This window comes from Nuphar pumila, chromosome 3 (genome assembly GCF_984573655.1).
Source record: "Nuphar pumila chromosome 3, dmNupPumi1.hap1.1, whole genome shotgun sequence".
Taxonomy (NCBI): domain Eukaryota; kingdom Viridiplantae; phylum Streptophyta; class Magnoliopsida; order Nymphaeales; family Nymphaeaceae; genus Nuphar; species Nuphar pumila.
In genome coordinates, this window is record NC_143251.1 from 116,631,876 (window position 1) to 116,653,529 (window position 21,654).

The 21,654-nt window shown below is 37.4% G+C and overlaps 1 protein-coding gene across 1 annotated transcript in view; it reads left to right on the forward strand.

Annotated features, from left to right (window-relative positions):
• LOC149843406 (uncharacterized) overlaps positions 1–20,575 on the forward strand; it is a 34,903-nt gene extending 14,328 nt beyond the window's left edge. Inside the window, exons 5-7 of the mRNA XM_089999768.1 lie at positions 19,653–19,720; positions 19,917–19,972; positions 20,212–20,575. Coding sequence (XP_089855894.1) covers positions 19,653–19,720; positions 19,917–19,972; positions 20,212–20,391 — 304 coding nt within the window. The 3' untranslated portion in view covers positions 20,392–20,575. The remainder of the gene's footprint in view (positions 1–19,652; positions 19,721–19,916; positions 19,973–20,211) is intronic.
• Positions 20,576–21,654: the final 1,079 nt, after the last annotated feature.

The window sequence follows — 21,654 nt, forward strand, 5'->3', positions numbered from 1 at the left end:
TACACAAGAGGAGGAGAGGGGGTATGACCAAGAGGCCTTAAAAGGAGAGCCACCTAGGGGCTCCCCATGTAGTCGTTGGGAGCCCCCAACGGTCACAAATGTGATCGTTGGGGGCCCCATCGACTACATGGTGGAGCCCCTTTTGTGTGAGCAAAAAACATAAAAATAAAAATATAATTTACAAAAAATAAATAGGAAAATAAAAGAAGAAAAACAAGTACCCCTATCGGGTTCTTGTGAAATGACTAAAATACCCCTATCGGGTATTACACACATATATATATATATAAATATATATATATATATATATATATATATATGAATTACATGTATTTTAACACCCTCCCTCAAGCTTTACGGGGATATAACCGAAAGCTTGTTAAGGAGAAACAAAAAGCGAGGAGCAGCAAGAGCCTTAGTGAAGAAATGTGACGTAAGGTAGTGCTATGGTTCCTCTTAGGTATTCATCACGTACGTAATGGCAGTCCATCTCAATATGCTTAGTGCGCTCATGGAAGGTGTGATTGCTTGCAATATAGATTGCGCTTTTGTTGTCGCAACACATCTTCGAAGGAATAGAGATGACAATGCCCATATCACTGAGGAGGCTTCTTAGCCACACAAGTTCCATGGTTGTAGTGGCCATAGCACGATATTCCGCTTCCGTCGAGGACAAGGAAACTTTGTGTTGCTTCTTGCATCTCCAAGAAATCATAGTCACCTAAGAAAACACAAAATTCGGTAGTTGAGACTCGGTTATTAGGATTTCCTCCCCAATCTGCATCAGTATAAGCAATTAAATCAAGTGACGAGGCAGAGGAAAGAAAAACTCCCTTAGTTATGATATTTTTGATATATCTGACGATTCTTAAGACTGCACTCATGTGCACGGTTGTAGGTGCATGTTGAAACTGACTGACAGAGTGGACGACATGAGCAATGTCTGACCGAGTGATGGATAAGTAGGTTAGAGACCCAACAAGTTGCCGGTAGGGAGTAGGATCCTCGAGAGGTGTTCCATCTTCCAACCTTAATTTTGCATTGATGACTTCTGGGGTTTCTGTCTTCTTATCATCGGAGATACCAGATTTGGAACAGATGTCAGCAGCAAGTTTCATCTGAGAGAGAATGTACCCTCGAGGAGAGTACGCCACTTCAATTCCTAAAAATATCTTAAGAAACCAAGGTCAGACATATCAAAATTATCTTTCAAAACCTTCTTAATATCATTAATGCTTTGCTCATCACTTCCTATGATGATCATATCATCAACATAAAGTAGTAAAATAACTACTGAAGACCCTGCACTTTTCACAAACAACGCAGTGTCAGTATAACATGAACGAAAATTCAAACTTGTCATTACATTACTAAATCTGTCATGCCTAGCCTTTGGGGCTTGTTTTAAACCATATAATGCCTTTTTAAGTTTGAGAATTTTATTTTTACCAATACATACTCCTGGTGGGGGATCCATGTAAACTTCTTCATTTAATTCACCATTTAGAAATGCATTCTTAACATCGAGTTGATAGATAGGCCATTTTTTCACTGACGCAATAGCAATAAGAGTCCTAACACTAGTCATTCTAGCAACAGGTGCGAAGGTTTCTTCATAATCTATACCATATTCCTGAGCATATCCTTTAAGCTTTATAACGTTCTAATGAACCATCACTCTTAGTTTTAATTTTGAAGATCCATCTATATCCAATTGATTTCTTTCCAGAGGGTAACGAAGTTATTTCCCAAGTTTTTGCCTTTTCAAGGGCACTAAGTTCTAAGTTCATGGCTTCAACCCATTGGGGAATATCTTTGGCCTCATTATAGTATGAGGGTTCATGAAATGAATGCAACGCAATTAGACACGCTCTATATCTTAGAGTTAGGGACTCATAGGAAACAAACCTATTAGGAGGATTGGAGATCCGACCGGATCTCCTTAAAGAGGTTTCTTCTAGGTTGGATCCTTGAGAGTATTTTTCCAAGGCGCTCATCTGAGTTTGTTGACCACGCCTAACATAGGTTTGGATTGGTCTATCTATAACATTATCAAGAGGAATTTCCTCTAGGTCATTCAAAGACTCATTAGAGATTTCCTCTTCTTGAGGAGTCTCATCTTCTTGAGATAGAAGATCAAATAAAAAAGCATATTCACTTTCGTCAATATCTTTAGTTTTCACAAAATCATTTTCATTTTCCAAAAATGTTACATCTTTGGATACATAGAGTTTGTTATTTTTCAAGTCAAAACATCTAAAACCCTTTTGATTTTCTCTATATCCCAAGAAAACAATTCAATAGCTTTAGGAGATAATTTGTCTTGTTTATGAGTAAGGACAAAACATTTACATCCAAAAATTCTTAATCTATTGAAATCGGGTGTTCTTTCAAATAGTTTTTCATATGGAGATGTATTTTGTAAGGATGAAGATATCATTCTATTTATTAAGTAAGTTGAGGTTAAGGCCGCTTCGGCCCAAAAACTCTTTGGAATTTCTTTGGAAATAAGGAGTGTCCTAGTTGTTTCCATGATGTGTCTATGCTTTCTTTCGGCCAAGCCGTTTTGTTGGGTAGTCATAGGACACGATCTTTGATGAGAAATTCCATATACTTCTAAATAGTTTTGAAATTCATTTGATAAATATTCTCCACCCGAATCGGATCTAAGAGTAGAGATATTACTTGAAAATTGATTTTTAACTATCATATGAAACTTTTTGAAGAAGTCAAAGACTTCGGATTTTAAATTGAGAAAGTAGATCCATACATACCTAGTGTAGTCATCGATAAAAGTGACGTAATAGGAGTACCCTCCTTTAGACATGACGGGGGAAGGACCCCAAACATCCGAATGGACTAACTCAAAAGGTCTTTTGGACACAAAAGTTCGGTTTGGAAAAAGAGTAGATTTCATTTTGCCAAAAATACAATTCTTGCAAACAAAATGTTTCTCATTACAAAATTTCTTTCCAAATGGAAAGGAGTACATTTTTGAGAAACTTGGATGTCCAAGTCTTTGATGCCAAATATCAATATTTTTATCTTGGACATTGTTACAAAAAGAGTTAGTGGGGAGTTTCAAGTTGCTCATGTAATAGAGATCTCCCCTCCTATGGCCTTGCCCAATCTGCTTCCCGGACCGGAGATCCTGTATAGAGCAATCCTTAGTTGAGAAGGAAATTTCACATCCATGATCACATATTTGAGCAACAGAGAGGAGATTTAAATTAAGTTGAGGTACAACTCTCACGTTTGCCACAAAGATATCTTTTGAAAAGTTTAAAGTTCCAAAACTTTTTACTTGTAAGGATGTACCATCGGCATTTGAAACATAAGAGTTTTTATAATTATTACATAAATCGGAAAGCTCATTTTCAAGTGGGGTCATATGAAAGGAAGCTCCAAAGTCAAGGATCCAAGATGACATACCTGGAGGAGAGGAAGAAGCTATGGCGACACCCGAGGTTGATGGTATCTTGAGTAGAGTTTGTAGTGCTTCCAATAGTTGAGCAAGAGAAAAAGATTCATTTCCTTTGATGGCTTCCTCTTTCTTTTGAGTAGCTTCTTCAACGGAAGCAACCTTATTTTTAGGCCCTTCATTCAACTTAGGGCAATTAGGTCTTATATGACCCGGCTCTTGACAATTATGGCAAATCGCTTTTCTATAGTTGCCATTATAACTATTGTGCTTCCCAAAATGTGGAGGTTTGTAAGCTTTCATATGGTTGCCGGGTTTTGATACGGCCAAGACATCATCTCCTTCTTTAATCATGCTAAGACGAGTTTCTTCTTGTCATATTTCGGCAATGGCATCTTCCAAGGGAAGAGGCTTAGATCTATCTAGGAGGGAAGATCTAACTTGTTCATATTCGGGCCTAAGCCCATGTAAAAATTGGAAAAGTGCTCTTTTTCCATTTGTTCTCTCCTTAATTCCACATCCACACTAGAAACCCATTTTGGTTCTAGTAAAGATAGTTCATCCCATAGGGGACCAAGAGTGCTAAAGTAATCCCTTACACTCATTTCTCCTTGCTTGATAGTTCGGATTTTTTCTTGAAGAAAGAATTGACGAGCAAGGTCTTTTTGAGTAAACATACATTTCATAAAGAACCATGCTTCATTCGCCATCCGAAACTTGACAATGTTGGCGCAAATTTTGAGCTCCACATTGTTCATGAACCAAGCAAGAATCTTGGCATGCTTGCTTTCCCAATCTTCCACTTTAGATTGGTGATCTTCAATGGCCTTCATGCAGGCAATGCCTTCAAGAGCTTTTTCTTGATCACCATCCATCTTAGTTAGTTGGAGTTGTGGTTCCGGAATGGTGCCCATAACGTATCCCCAAAGTTTCTTACCTTTGAGGTTGTTCTCCATAGCGGCGGCCCACATCATGTAGTTGGAGACATTGAGCTTGAAGGAGAGATCAATCTTTTGTTCTCCTTCCATTTCAAACACTCACAAGAGGGCAAATGGAGAGAGAAACAACACGAAAAAATATAGCTATATGACTAGCTATATTAAGAAGAAGAGCATAAACAAGGCTCTGATACCATGTAATGAAATATGCGGAAAAGCAAAGAGTGCATTAAGCACTTACAACATCCACTAAGGAACAAACAAAAAGGGCTAACACCAAAACCCACAAGAGACAACACAACATAAAAATATAAAAGTCTCTTATTGAAAAGAGAGAGAGCTCTCTTAAGTGAAAAATACAAGAGGGGTTCACCCCTATTTATACACAAGAGGAGGAGAGGGGGTATGGCCAAGAGGCCTTAAAAGGAGAGCCACCTAGGGGCTCCCCATGTAGTCGTTGGGAGCCCCCAACGGTCACAAATGTGACCGTTGGGGGCCCCATCGACTACATGGTGGGGCCCCTTTTGTGTGAGCAAAAAACATTAAAATAAAAATATAATTTACAAAAAATAAATAGGAAAATAAAAGAAGAAAAACAAGTACCCCTATCGGGTACTTGTGAAATGACTAAAATACCCCTATCGGGTATTACATATATATATATATATATATGAATTACATGTATTTTAACAATACTATCTCCCAATGTTGTTAAAAGCGTGCCTTGAGGCACAAAAGGCGCGTGAAGAAGAAGAAGAAGAAGAAGAGGAGGAGGAGGAGGAGCTTTTGTTGTCACGACACATTCATGAGGCTCCTTTTATTTGAACATGTCTCTATTAAATGCATATGCATGAATAAATTATTATCTTTTATCAGAGTTTTCTTTTCATATGCATGTCTCTATTAAATATACATAATTTAAGTTTCTCTTTTTAATTGTCGTTGTTTGCAGATACTCCAAACGAGTAAAAGTTTTCGAGGTCATGTTATGCTCTCAAGGTAACTTAGCACACAAGTTGTATTTTATTATTGGGTTCCAAACTTAACACTCGATTGACATCAGAAATCAATACCATTAATTAGAATATTGAAAATTATCAACCAATGTCGGGACACTATGAACATCAACAACCATAATGTCACTTTCTTGGTATACCAAAACAACAGTTGTGTCTACACACCACCCCCAGACAAAGTGAGAGACTCTCCCTAAAACCGTGGTTAGGAGAAAAACCTCAATATCGGGTTCAGGGGCAACAACAACTCACACAGAGTTTTAGTATCCTCACGGTTTCCCAAAACCGCAATGTCCAAGATTCTTTCTCATATTATATAAAGGACATCAAGAAAACGTAGATTATACTGTTCTTTAATTTTTTATCTTGTTATTAATTTATCTCTTTTAATTTGCAATTCGACATGTAGAATTAATAACACAAGCTCGCAAATCAAGCATAATATCCCATTTGATTTTTGCAATGCATAGCAATATCTCAAATAAAGAGCAACACATGCTCAAGGCTCACACAACCCATGATGATCCTTTTTTATTATCGATGCATTCATATGCAAAAATCATGAATTACTTGCCATTATGCATTCATTTCACACGTCTTTCAATGCATAATCAATACATGCCAATTTAGATATGTGCATGAAACAATAATATTCACACTCATGCGCATGAGTTCACACGACTATGCCAAGTGTACACTTTTATTCAGTTCTCGTATTCATGTCAAATGCATGCTTCCATTTTATTCAAACAAGTGAATACTCATGCAATTATTACATGCAAACGCATATCAATTCAAGTATGCACATGTACATGAAGCTCTTTACGATCATACTTTGATTAAGCTTAGTCTCTCACGTGTAGGCATGTGCAACATTTCATTCTTGTGCAAGCATGAAGCCAAACTAATACATTAGGCATCAGGGATCTGGGATTTGCATATCAAACCATAATGTTGATCAAGTATAAATCTGAATATTTCTCAAACAAAAATTTGGACATATAATAACATTCAAGGTGTGAATATCATACAAAAAATCTAGACATTTTAATAGGTAAAAACTTGTATAAGAAATATATATATATATATTTTTGAAAGTAAACAACTGCTCCCAGCCGAAGGCTTGGCTCTAGCCCGGCTGAACTCAGCCGGCTGGTCTGGAGCCCCCTACACAAGCCCAGTCCGGGCCTGTGTACCAGCCACCTAGGTTCGGCTGGGCTGCCAGTCAGCCTAACACTTTTCTTTTTCTTATTTAAAAAAAAACTGTTTTGGGCTTGCCCAGCCGAGCCCACTCGGCTGGCTACAGCAGGCCGGTCAGGCCTATCTAGGCCTAGCTGAACAGTGCCAAGTCTGGCCAGGCCTGACCAGCCGGTCTGGCTCAGCTGGTCTGCCGACCAGACCACACACACACCTCTATTCTTTATTTATTTATTTTTTTGAAACGGAAAATAAACTATATATATATATATAACATGCAAAAACACACATATTTAGATTCAATGATGCATGCATATGCATGTTCAAACTTAGGCTGCATTTATATGGAATTTCATCGCTCAAGTATGCATATGAATACATGATTCCACTCGGTTTTGCATGCTTGTACAGATTCATATATCAAGTATGCACATATCTATTCAGTTATGCATGATTCACAAGCAAACACGATTTTACAGATTTTCAGATTAGGCATGCATCTATCAACAAATCACAAGCTATGTCACACGGACTCGGCTCCAAGGTCGCCGCACCCGCGTCGACACGCACCGACACGGGTGCGGCTCGGACTCGGTCAACCTGACCCTGGGTGTGGTCAACGCACCCAGGGTCATTTTGGTCCATTTTTTGGAATTTTTTTTTTTGAATTTTTTTTTTAAAATTTTCTGGGCTACAGCTGTAAGGAAAAAAACCCATCACAACTAAAAAACCTGTACACTTTCAAGTTTTAAGTACAGAATGGGCACAACTCAAGTTTTTGTGGTTTTTTCCTGTATGAAGAAAGTGAATTATTACAGTGTATGAAGAAAGTGCCCAAAAGTGAATTATTCCTGTATGAAGAAAGTGTACAGAATGCCTTCACAACTTATCACTTGTCCCCTAATGAGCACAACTTTGACCGAGTCTTATATATATATATATATATATATATATATATATATATATATATATATATATATATTTTAATATATATATATAGCCGAGTCCCCGTGTCCAAAATTTTTGAAATTGTGCCGCACCCGTGTCGCACCTGCACCCGCACCCATGTGACATAGATCACAAGAATACATCTAACTACTTATTATTGCACCCCGTTACAAAAAATTATATATACACTAAACCTGGACCAGATTTGTACATGTTATAAAGGTGAAAAATCTGTCCTGATTTAGGGATCTACAGATACAAACATCAACACATGTATCTTTTCCACAAAATAAACCCCACAAAAGAGAAATATAAAACCCCTATTAGAGTAAATATTCAGATTTACTTTTTTCCATAGATTTTTACTAAAATCTTGCATGGAAATCATATCCATGCCCTTTTTCTCATTCGAAACAAGAGAAAGACCCGTACTTTGATCGTAGATAAAAAAAGAATAAGAAAGTAATGGTGGAAACGATGGATGATTGGAGAAGAAGCTTCATTCTTCTTCCTTTTCTTCTCTTTCTCTCTTTTTCCTTCTCTTTCTTTTTGTTTTAATCTATTTATAGAGCTCTAGGGGGGGACGCCCCCCCTTCTCCAGCCCCTTCTAAATGGGCTGGAGAGAGGAACTCTCTTCAAATTAAGACTCTTTTCTCTCTTGGGTTTTTCCGAAAATTTTGGACTCTTAAGTTGACTTTTCAAAATTTTAATTCATTTGGACTCTAAGTCTCAGAAACCTTCTTAGATGCTTCTAGGTGTGTTTAAGGGTTCTACTAAGAGTCCTAAACAAATATCAAAATAAAATTTGGAATTAATTAAAATTAATTAAAATTAATTAATTATTTAAGTATTAAATAATTAATAATTATCCAGAAGCTTCCAAAAATTGCCAAATTAACTTGGGAGACTTTTTAACATTAATTAACTTGAATTTAAAGCTATTTAATGAATTTAAAGTTGGAAAATTCTTGGTCATGGATTTGGATTCAGATCCAAATCCATCTCCAAAAATCCAAATAGGTCACGAGCTGGATCAATACCAGATTAATATGGGTCTTGGATAGAGTCCAGATTCATATTAATTTGGATCCGACTCGATACATTGTTTTTTTTTTAAAACACAATTTTCGGGCCAACCGTAACCCGAATCAAGGAAAATAAAACATTGTTACACTCAGAATTTTGAGATGCATCCAACGATATATAACTCAAATTTCGCTTATGGAATTCGTCCTAAAATAACCCGAATTTCGCTTGAATTTAAAGGTAAAAAATAAAACTTTTTCTCACGTTTTAAGTGGCTCGTTTAGGCCTTGACAATGAGACCTGGGCCAAGCCCAGACTCAGAAGCATCGGCCTAAAATCGAGATTCTACCGATTTTTCTTCTATACTTAGCCAAATTTTCGAAAAATCTCAAAATGATTCAGTACCAAAATACGCTATATTACAGTGATGGTTAGTCCCAGCCGAACCAATGTCGGCTGGGAGCTGTTTGGCAGCTTATCAAGCCCAGCCAAACTGGATTTGGCTGGCAGGTGGGCTGAACAGGGCCTGCCAGGCCAGGCCAGCCGACCTGAGTAGGCTGGGCCGAGCCATTTTCAATAAAATAAAATAAATAAATAAATATATATATATAGTGTTATACTTGGGCAAATAGTTGCCCTGTCAGACCCAACCAAACTGGGTTTGGCTGGGCAGGTGCATAGGCTTGCTAGGCCCTGCCAACCTGGGTTCGGCTGGGCTGAACAGGGCCTGCCAGGCCAAGCTAGCCGACTGAGTTCGGCGGGGCCTACACGTGCAGCCTATGAGTCCCAGCTAAACTCTGTTCGGCTGGGTATGCTTGAACATGTTATATATAGATATACATTCTATATGTATATAGATAATTCTGAAAAAGAAATGGTAAGTGGTGAGATACAAAGAGAATGCTATGTATATCCAAATTTCTATGCAAGGACACATTCAGGTTTATTCTTGCTCATGGGTTGGTTTAAATTTCTATATGCTGAATGCTCATGGTAGGTAAGGACTTAGCATGCCAAACATACGTGTTAATGCCAGATTTATACATGTTAAAAAGTTTGGGTTCCTTGCACGTAGAAATATGACTTTATAGATGCTTTTGACGTAGAGTTTTGTGAATGCACTTATGCAAATTTTTGCATGATCATTTCCAAACTATTTTATATGTTTTTGAGGGATTATTTAAATATGTCCCAATGCCTAACAATGTTGTCTCGCGTACGGGCAACATAGGTTGGACACGGTGGGTACGGGCGTGGTACCCCGAGCTCGCTGAAATGGTGAGAAGAATTATTGTTGAGACATGTCATGATATCTTAATGCTATGTTCTTACATATGCATCTGGTGGGCATGTGCAAATTATGAAATTGATGTTGCTTCGCATATGTATATATTGGCATGAGTGTTCGTATGTTAAGTATGAGATGATTCACGAAAAGAAATTTGTATATTGTATGATCATGTGAACACATTCATATGAAAGTTGTTACTCATACACATCCTAGTTAATCATATGTGAATGCACATTTGAAAGCATGCAGAATGAATGCATAAATAGCATGCTCATGATGGTTTTTGCGTTAGATGCACTGATGGTCAAATGATGGATCATTGTAGGCCGTGTGGGCCTTGAGCAGGTGTTGCTCCATGTTTAGTTTATGCATCGCAAAAATCAACATTAGTGTTTTTAAACAAATTGCACTGTTTCATATGACAACAGGCTGTGGTCCCGTGATGAGTTTTGCATGTTGAATTGCAAGACGAAGGCTTGACTTTTGCATGCTGAATTGCAAAACAAAGAATTGAAATAAAGCATTATTTTAAATGAAAGGATAAACGAGAAAACAATGTAATTAATGTTTTCCTGGATATCCCTTCTTTAGTGTGGGAATTATGAACTACGGTTTTGGGGAACCGTGAGGATACTAAACCTCCGTATGCGATTGTGCCCCTGAACCCAACTAGGTGTTTCACCTTTCGACCACAGTTTTAGGGAGATTCCGTCACTTTGCCTGGGGGTGGCGTGTAGACATAGCTGTTGTTATTGGTATACTAAGAAAGTAGCATTAGTAGATGCTGATTTTTCTAATGTCCCGACATTAGATGCTGAATTATAATGTTTCGATGAATAGTGTTCTTGAAGTCGGTCGAGGGACAAGTAGGAAATCCAACATTAAAATACCAATTTGTGTGTTAAGCTATAACTGGGGATCCAACTTTAACTCGGGAATTGTTTACCCGTTTTGAGTATCCGCGGGTTATGGTAATAAAAAGAGGAACAAAAATGTGTGCATTAAATAGGGACATGCATATATAAAGTGTGGACAGATCCAATACTGCACCTTGGAACCGAGGTAGAGAGAGAGAGAGAAGAGAGAGAGAGAGAGAGCAGCAACAGCTGAGAGGGAGAAATCATAATCTTCATTTAGGGCTAATCACCTCTAGTTTAAATAGAGGTTAGCCTGAGAGAAAAATTACAAACAGGTCCCTCATTATGTGTAAAATGCTAAAGAACCATCTTTTAAGAATAAATAAATAAACTTTAAGAATAGAAGACTTGAAATAACAAATGGTCGACTAATCTTAACACTCCCCCTCAAGTTGGAGCATAGATATCAATCATGCTCAGCTTGCCGCAATATTTTGAGAAACTGGGCCTAGCAAGAAACTTTGTAAACATATTTGCAACTTGATCCTCCGAGTTTAGATGCTTGGTAGAGATATGGCCAGCTTGAACCGTATCTCTTACATAGTGGCAGTCAACTTCAATATGTTTTGTCCTCTCATGAAACACAGGATTATTTGCTATATACGTAGCTGCCTTGTTATCACACATCATCACCATAGGAGATGAAACCTTCACTTGAAGATCATTTAATACATTTCGAACCCACATCAATTCAGCTGTTGTTTGGGCCATAGCCCTATATTCTGATTCGACACTCGACCTAGCAACCACGGTTTGCTTCTTACTTTTCCATGAAATTAAGTTACCTCCCACAAACACACAAAATCCTGTAGTAGATTTCCTATCCTCAACAGATCCAGCATAATCAACATCAGAGTAAGCAACTATCTTCAGGGTTCCCCCTTTCTTGAATAATAACCCTTTTCCAGGGGAAGATTTTAAGTACCTGAGTATCATCATTGCAGCATTCCAGTGAACTTCATTCGGTTTGTCCATGAATTGGCTAACCTTGCTTACTGCTAAAGCAATATCAGGTCTAGTCACTGTCACATATAGTAGCTTCCCTACTAGAGAGCGATAACTTTTGCTATCCACAGGTTTTGACCCTTCTTCCAACAATTGAACTTTGTGATCCATGGGAATATTTGCTGGTTTGGCTCCCAACATTCCTGTCTCTTTTAATAAATCAAGAACATACTTACGTTGAGACAGAACCAAGCCTTCACTGCTTCTGACAACTTCTATACCCAGAAAATATCTAAGAGGACCAAGGTCTTTTGTAACAAAGTGTTTTTGAAGATGAGCCTTTGTAGCTGCAATATCTTTCATATCATCTCCTGTAAGAATGATGTCATCCACATATACCACCATAACAACTAGACCTGAGTTAGTTTTCTTAATAAAAAATGTGTGGTCTGACGTTGACCGCTTAAAGCCAAACTTTGACATCACTTCAAACAACTTTTGAAATCATACACGAGGACTTTGTTTAAGACCATATATCGCCTTTCTTAACCTGCACACCTTCTGACACTCCCCCTCAACCTCGAACCCAGGAGGTTGCTTCATGTATACTATTTCTGACAAATCCCTATATAGAAATGCATTTTTCACATCTAGTTTACACAAACGCCATCCATGGTGAACAACTACAGAGAGAACAAGACGAATGGTACCCATCCGTGCGACGGGAGAGAAAGTTTCAAAGAAATCAACACCATATGTCTGAGTATAACCTTTTGCTACAAATCTGGCCTTGTATCTTTCAATAGAACCATCTGAGTTGTACTTAATGGTATATATCCATTTACATCCAACAATGTCTCTCATCCAATGAGGGATTAACCAGGTCCCACGTTTGTTGAGACAATAAGGCATCCATTTCATATTGCATAGCCTGCTTCCATCTACTATCAAGCTCTGCCTGTTGATAGCTCAGAGGAATAGTTTCAGCAGATAAGGTGAAAATAAAGGCTTTCATCTGACTCCCAATTCTGACATCGGACACAAACTGAGATATAGGATATAAGGTACATTGTCGCGTCCCCTTACGTAGAGCTATTGGCCTGTTATCATCAACATGAAGATCACTGTGATTATGAACACTTACCTCAGGAGAAGAAGAAGGAGAAGGCTCAGGAGGAGGTGGAGCTCTACGCACATATACCAATGGAGGATTATGAAACCGTGAGGAAGGTAGGGTTGGACCCGGTAATTGAGGTACAGATTCCAAAGGAAAAGGAGGGACAGTAAGGGGAAATGAGTCATTTAGAGCAACTTGCATCGGAGATTCACTATGAGAATAATATGGAATGGACTCCAGGAAAGATATATCTGCACTGATATACTCTCGACGAGAAATCGGATCATAACATCGGTACTCCTTTTGATTTTTTGGATAACCTATAAAAATACACTTAGTTGCTTGAGTAGCTAATTTATCACGGTCAGTTACAAGTCTGTGCACAAAGCAAACACACCCAAATACTTTGGGCGAGAGAGAAAAAAGTGGAGCATTGGGATTCAGGATGTGCAAAGGAATTTTATTTTCCACGGATGATGAAGGCATGCAGTTGATCAAATAACAGGTTGTGATAACAACATCACCCTAATAGGAAGCAGGAACATTGGATTGAATCATAAGGGTACGTGCTACATTAAGAAGGTGCCTGTGTTTTCGCTCAGCTACCCCATTTTGTTGGGAAGTATAGGCACAAGAGGTTTGAGGTTGAATGCCATGGTCTTGATAAAATTGCAACAAGGCTTTGGTTTTGAACTCAAGCGCATTATCAGTGCGGATAATCTTGACAACAGATTCAAACTGAATTTTTATTTCAAGAATCAATGATTTAATAATACTAGAAACTTCAGATCTTTCTTTTATTAGGAACACCCAAGCCAACTTAGAAAAATCATCAACAATAACAAGATAATATCGGCACTGAGTCCTGATAGGAATCTTACTAGGACCCCATACATCTGCATGAAGAAGTTCAAAGACCTTATGACTGGACTGACTCTGACTAGAAGGAAACGAACTCCAATGATGCTTGCCCAACTGACATGCTTCACACTGAAATAACGTAGTAGACGGAATTTAAGGAATGACATGACGAAGCTTTGACAATGAAGGATGACCAAGATGACGATGCCACTGAACAGGACTCGAGGAATAGTCGACTGCAGCAAAAATGTTTCCCACTGGATGATGTAGGTAGTAAACTCCATTTTCTTCATAGCTTCCACCAATCTTCTTCCCCGTCAGCAAATCCTGAAAATGACAACCCACAGGATCAAATATCACTCTACAGTTTAGCTCTTTTGTAAGGCAACTCACTGAAAGTAAATTTTGAGGAAATGAAGGAGCATGAAGGACATTTTTCAACTGCAAGGAAGAAGATATAGAAACATTTCCCTGACCAACAACCGGAGAGGAGCTCCCATCTGCTAATGAGACTCCCCGATGAGCAGTAATATCCTTTAGATGTGAAAAATAATAAGAATTTCCACACAGATGTTTGGATGCACCTGAGTCAATAATCCACTTACTATCATTGAGATGAAGATGGTCCCCTGTTGCGTAGGCCACACCAGCTACAGGAGAATAGGAGCTTGAAGGACGATGAGCTACCAGTTCATCATATTCTGCACGACTAAGGGTGATGAAGTCACTAGGAGAAGAGGTTTCATTTGCATTAGCTACCTCTAGTTTTGTAACATTAGCTTTTGGAACATTAGGCCTCGATGGAGGAAAGGCAGGTCGTCCATGTTTATCCCAGCAACGATCTTTCAAGTGTCTTGATTTTTCGCAAAAGGTGCATTGAAGTTTAACTCTACCTCCCACACCTCTTCCACGACCTCGTCCTCTAAGATTAAGAGTATTTCCACGTCCATAACCAGAAGGAACAACTAAGGCAGATGTCTGGGATATAGGATGAGATTGTGGGAGAGAAATCACAAGTCTTCTCAAGCGATTGTATGCATCAGCTAGAGTAGGTACATCAGATCCAGTCAACATTTGGACTTTAGCAACAAAGAATTCTGAAGATAACCCTATGAGGAACCGAGCAACCATAGTCTGTTCTTGATGATCCTTTTGCTTTGAACAACACATAGGCCTGTGAGCATTAAGCCTTTCAAAGGCAGCTTTAACAGATGCATAGTACTGGGCCAAGGTCTGATCTCCCTAGTGCAAATTATATATCTCTTGTTCGACTAGCAGAATACAACTCACATTTGTTTCCTGAGAGTAAGTATCTCGAAGATTATCCCACATCTGTTTAGCCGTATTATAATAAATTAGACTATCTGCAATATGAGGTTCAACACTATTCATGATCCATGACATAACAATGTCATTATCTTCATCCCAAGTAACATATTTTCCCACTTTATCAGTCGGTTCAGTTTCCAACAAAATATGTTTTCTACGATGTCCAGATACCGACATCATAAAAGTTCTAGTCCACCTGGCATAGTTGGTTTCATTTAATTTCACCGAAGACCCGTAAGAGAAGGGATTTGCAAATGCCTTATATTCCCCACTAGTTTCATTCTTGGAATCAAATTTCTGAGCTTCAGCCATAATGAAGAATGCTAGATATATCTGATAACATTGCTGCAATATACGACCAAAAATTATCTTAAAAAAAAAATATCGATCAGATTGAATATGAATATTTCACGACCACACAGTCAGTTCGACACACTGTATAAGCCACGACACCACAAGATATGTTGAAGAGTCACGACATCAGATCTGAGATCAGATCTGAACCAGCCCAAACAACTCAAAAAAAACCTCCACGCCATTTTTGATCACGACCAAAAACATGTGCATTTAGACAATGCTCTGTTATAAGCACAACTCTGATGAAACACTCCTCACGGTACAGGATTCACGACAAAAAAAATTAAAAAAATGCAATACAACATTCACGGCAATCCCAGATCAATCGAAAAGAGCCAATGAAAATAATTTTCTAGCATCCATATCCATGAATATCCAGATCCACGATTGAATAGCATAGGTTTTCTTCAGATTCACGACCGAAAACAGGATCAGTTGGTAAACCTTGCTTCCCAGATAAAAAAATCTTTTCTCGTTTTTTTTTTTTTGCACATCACCTTTTCTCGGTTTTTTTTTTTTTTTTTGCACATCACCTTTTCTCGGTTTTTTTTTTTTTTTGCACATCACCCACAGTCTATGTCACACGGACTCGGCTAGGGAGGTGCCGCACCCGAGTCGACACGCCCCGACACGGGTGCGGACACGGGTGCGGCCTCGGACACGGCCTGGACTCGGTCAACGCCGAGTCGGACTCGGTCAACGAGTCCAGGCCGAGTCCGTCTTAATTTTGGACTCGGTCAACGTTGACCGAGTCCAAAAATGTCCATTTTTAGTACAAAAAACAAAAAAAAAAGAACTTTTTATATATTTTTTAAAAATATATATATAGCATGAGTCTTAAACATTAGGCCCAGAAAAAAAAAATATTCTTAAATATTATCATTTAATTCTCTCTCTCAATCTTAAAAGCTAATAAATTCTCATCCACGAGTACCAACACTTTTCATCCACCAAGTTCTCTCTCTTATAAAAGCTAATAAATTCTCATCCACGAGTAGCAACACTTTCTCATCCACCGAGATCTCTCTCTCTCTTTTTCAAATCTAGCTTTGAAAAATTAAAAGCTTTTAATGCTTTTAATTAATGTTATGAATTTTAGCAAAAGATATTTAATGATTTACCAGAACATGCTCTTAGTTAATGCTTTTAATTAATACCTTGATGATGTTTTATTCCCATGGTAGCTAAGACTCGGCTGAGTCAATGATAAACTCAGCCTAGTTTGGTTCTAACCCAGTTATACTACTATTTTAAGTTTTAACTCAGTTAGTTCAGGATCTTAGACAACTTGGAAGAGTCACGAGCCGAGTCCAAAATTTATATAGACATATGCACACACTGGATATATATATATATATATATATAATTTTTTTTTTAAATATATATATATATGGCCGAGTTCCCGTGTCCAAAATTTTTAAAATTGCGCCGCACCCGCACCCATGTGACATAGCCCACAGTTGACTATACACGATCCAATTGACAAAAAAAACTTACCATGGATCTGATTACAGATTTGTGTCATGACGGTTGCCAGACATCAGATCTGTTATCATATCTATGCAACCCAAAATAAAAGAGTGCACACACCTTTTTCCTTCTTTTTTTTTTCCAGCTTTGGCGCAGATCGAACTCGAGCTCACGTTCCCAAGACCTACTGCTCTGATACCATGTGGACAGATCCAATACTGCACCTTGGAACTAAGAGAGAGAGAGAGAGAGAGAGAGAGAGAGAGAGCAGCTGAGAGGGAGAAATCGTAATCATCATTTAGGGCTAATCACCTCTAGTTTAAATAGAGGTTAGCCTGAGAGAAAAATTACAAACAGGTCCCTCATTATTTGTAAAATGCTAAAGAACCATCTTTTAAGAATAAATAAATAAACTTTAAGAATAGAAGACTTGAAATAACAAATGGTCGACTAATCTTAACAAAGAAAACTTTGATAATAACTTAATAAGTTATTCATGCATGTGCATTGAATCCATGCATTTTTACTGTTTTGCATTAGATCATGCAACTTTATTGCTTTCTGAAATGTGATATTCCCGGTTACATAATTCTTGTTCTTAGAATGCATAAATGATCAATTGAAGCATGAGATAGTGGTTACATTGTGAAAATCTCTATAAAAAGAGATTTTATGTATAAACACAATGCCGGAACCACGAAGTGTGCACCAAGGCACAAAGGAGAACTCTCACAAGTGCACAAAGGCACGGATACACATGCACAAGGGCATAAAAAATATCAACTTTAATAACTTGAGTCCCAAAAGGGGCTTTACAAAAAGAATTGTTATTGCATATACACTCACAAAAAAGTATTATGTTTACAAGGGCCACTAAGGCCTATTTATAATACAAAGAGAAGCCATAGGGTGCAACTCTATATGACTGTTGGAGTTGCCCCAACGGTAGCTATATGGAGTTGTCCTTTTCACAACAGTAAAAAGGAAAAAGGTGTAAAAGGCAAAAGTAAATAAAAAAGAAAAAGTAAAAATGTTAGCCCATTAGGGTGGTTGACGCCTATTGAGTAAAAGGACTGAAATACCCCTGACGGGTATTTCAGTTTACAGTGGAGTATATGCACATGAGAAATACCCCATGTGACATCTCATTATATATAAAAGAGACATAATATTTTAACACCCCCCCTCCCTCAAACTTAGGGTAACACAACCGAAAGTTTGCCAAGAAGGAAGCTAAATCTTGGAGAACACAGTGCCTTGGTGAAGAAGTCTGTCAGTTGATATTCTGATGTAACATAAGGAAGGTCAATGGTTCTTCTTAAATATTCTTCACGAACATAGTGGCAGTCCAACTCGATATGCTTCGTGCGCTCATGAAATGTGATTTTTGGCAATGTAGATTGTACTTTTATTATCACAACATAATTTTGTGGGCCCTTGAACTTGAATATTCATATCTTCCAACAAGCTGCGAATCCAAACAATCTCCATGGTAGTAGATGGCATGGCTCTATACTAAGCTTCGGTGGATGAAAGCGATACTTTTTGCTGCTTCTTGCATCTCCAAGAGATTAATGATTTCACCTAAAAAAATACATAAACCAGTGGTGAAGTGACAGTTATTTGGGTCACCTCCCCAATCAGAGTCAGTATAAGCAGTTAAACTTAATTCAGACGTAGAAGATAGAAATACTCTCTTGTTTTTTGTACCCTTTATGTATTTGATGATGCGAAGGATGACACTCATATGGACTGTAGTAGGTGTATGTTGAAATTGACTAGCAACATGTACTACATGAAAAATATCAGGCCTGGTAATGCTGAGATACGTTAGGGATCCCAACCAGTCCCCGGTAAGGTGTGGGATATTTTAGGAAAATCCCATCATCAATCTTCATCTTTGAACCTACTATTTCAGGAGTTTCGCAGACCTTGTCATCTGTGATTCCTGATCTGTCAAGAATCTCAAAAGCAAGTTTAGTTTGAGACAAAAAATAGCCTCTGTGAGAATCGGCAACCTCAATTCCCGAAAAATATGTCAAAAATCCTAAGTCTGACATTTCAAATCTTGAAGTCCCTAATGGGTATTTGCTTATTACATCATTATAAATAATATATATATATATATGTGTGTGTACAATATGATCCGAAATTTTATATATATATATATATATATATATATACATGTACAATTTAACATCTCTCTCTCTCTCTCTTTATTGTTCCCATAGAATCCCATGTAAGTAGCTTTCCTAATTTCTCTATCTATTGGAATACATTTATACCACAATCAATTTAGTAAATGATAATAAAAAATCACAACACTCACGATGTCATTTAATATAATGTTGCATGATGTAGGTACTCCTATAAAAAAACAAATTAGTAACTTACATTCAACCCAAAACCACTCTCCTTTGTCATTTTTTAAGTGTTGCAATACAACTAACTTTTAGCTCCTTAATGCCCCTCATTTCTCCTTTATAAGTAGTATAGATAGATAAATAGATAAGCAGTTTGAACAGCCTAGGCAACTCTTTTCATCTGTTAGAATTGGAATCTCTTAATCACCCGGCCTTACATGATGTGTGATACAGCTTCTCAAAAGCTTGTGACAGTGTGTGGTTTGGGTTGTTATTTTGTTGGACTTTTGTGGATCTGGGTCAGGTTCACCTGCTTTAATTATTAAGCATTTATGAAATTGTGACGAGTGTTTTGACTGTTAGCTTCCCACATTTCATATGTTTTGCAGTTTTTTATCAAGTAAATTCTTCATGCTTGTTCTCTAATGATGTTACAAAATTTGGCAATGAATATAGGAAACAACATAATAGTGACAACAGTATGGTGAGATTTGAGGCAAATGCTGGGAGCATAGATCTGGAAGGCAAGTGTTGCATTAATTATGCATACTTATGTGGTTCTGAATCAGGCAATGTACACTTGAATGCATAAGTGAAATTTCAAATTATGTGCATCTGTTCTTTTTCTTGTCCAAGCAAGACATGCTATCAGTTTTTTGTTTCTAAAGTTTCTTCACTGTCATCATGCTTTTAGTTATTCACATAAATTATTTTATATAGGGTCTTCTGATTGTGTGCACTTTGTTACCACTGAAACAGAAGTCAACTCTAACCAGGTAAAATATGTAAAAATCGTTGTCAAATATTTTCCTTTAATGTTTGGCATTATTCTTCCTGAGGTTAGTCTGACATTACTCTTCTTCCCTGGTTGTATTAAACCACTGCTTCACAAAAATCATTGTTCTTCTTTAGTACGCCAGATCTTTGCTTTTCTTGACTGAGCAAAGAACATGACTTGAGTTACCTGCATTTCGTGGTTTCTTCAGTGAGAGTATGATGCAAAGTCTTCTTGCAGCTTAACAACACAAATACAGATATTCAACATGGCAAAGAAGGTGTTGCCAGTTCAGTCAGTGCGTATGATTTGGCTGGTTTCACAATTCTCTCGGCTAAAACAGAGAGCTGCGAGGAATGTAAAAGCTTTCCTGAGAACACTTATGTGAGTGAGTGTCCAAGTTTTGATCTTGGAATTTAGGGTTGGACCTGCATATTGGCCATTATGTTTGTTACAGAAACAGCTTCTGAGCCTAAAAGTTGTGGGTATCAATACTGCATTTATTTTGTCAGTTCTGTGTTAAAAGACTTGCAAAACATGGTTCCTTGGCATCCTTTTAACCATACACGAGGCCTGTACCTGTAATAAATGGAGATCATGTTTTCCACATTTTCCACTTGGTGGTGGTGGTGGTGTTTTTTTCCCTCTCTCCTTCGCTTCCCTCATGTTTCCTTTATATATTATAACTTGCAATGATTTATCATTTTTATACAATCTTCAATTTGGTGAATTAATCTTAGTGTATGTAAATTTTAATGCAAGATATAGACATTAGATTACTTCATTTATGTGCAAAGTTGGATAAATGGAAGTTGGAATTCAGCAACTTGATATTCAGCCATTTAGTTTATTTTAGTTTTTGTTCATAGAGTTAATATTGAAATTTTACATGTTGGATTAAATGGAATTGGAAGCTAGCAGGTTAATATTCAAGCCCATTTAATTTATTTTGCTTTGTTCATAGAGTTAATATAATTTTACATTTCAGTTGCATTTGGATACCCTAGGTGAGAATTCTAAGCAACAATGATTCTTGTAGGGCCAATATTTGTTTGCAGAAGTGTAAGTAGGTCAAAAAACATGTTTGCTTGGAAAACTTGTGTAGAAGAAAATGTTGGAAAGATGGTAATTACAAAAATGGGTCTGAAGAATGTTGCAGCAGCATCCTCTATGCAATTAAACTAGGGAAAACAAAGGCAAAAAAGGAAAAAAAGAATTGTAAAGAGAAAACAAATGGGTTATACTAGCTGCATTCATCTGGTTGAAATGACCAAAACACTTTTAAAAGTAATGATATTTTTTTAAAATACATTGTTGTTTCTCGAGTCAAAGTGAGTAATTTTTTTGAAATATAAACAAAAATGTAAATATGTATATAAAAAAATAACCTTTATTTTTTATACTCAAATTTGTAAAATACACCTCAAATTGCCCTAAAGATAACTATGCATTTCAAAATAATCATTGCTTTCAAGGGTGTTTTAATCATTGCAATCAATTAAAGGCAGCTAATGTTAAATATAATTATTTTAATGTTAGATAAACTATATTGAAAATTAAATCTTGGGGTAAGTTTGGTTTGCTGGGTCACATGTGAATTTGATTTGGAGTCTTATGAATCAGAATCACAAGTCGCCATGTGATACTCACATAAATTAGAAAACTAGAATTGTTTTCCCACCA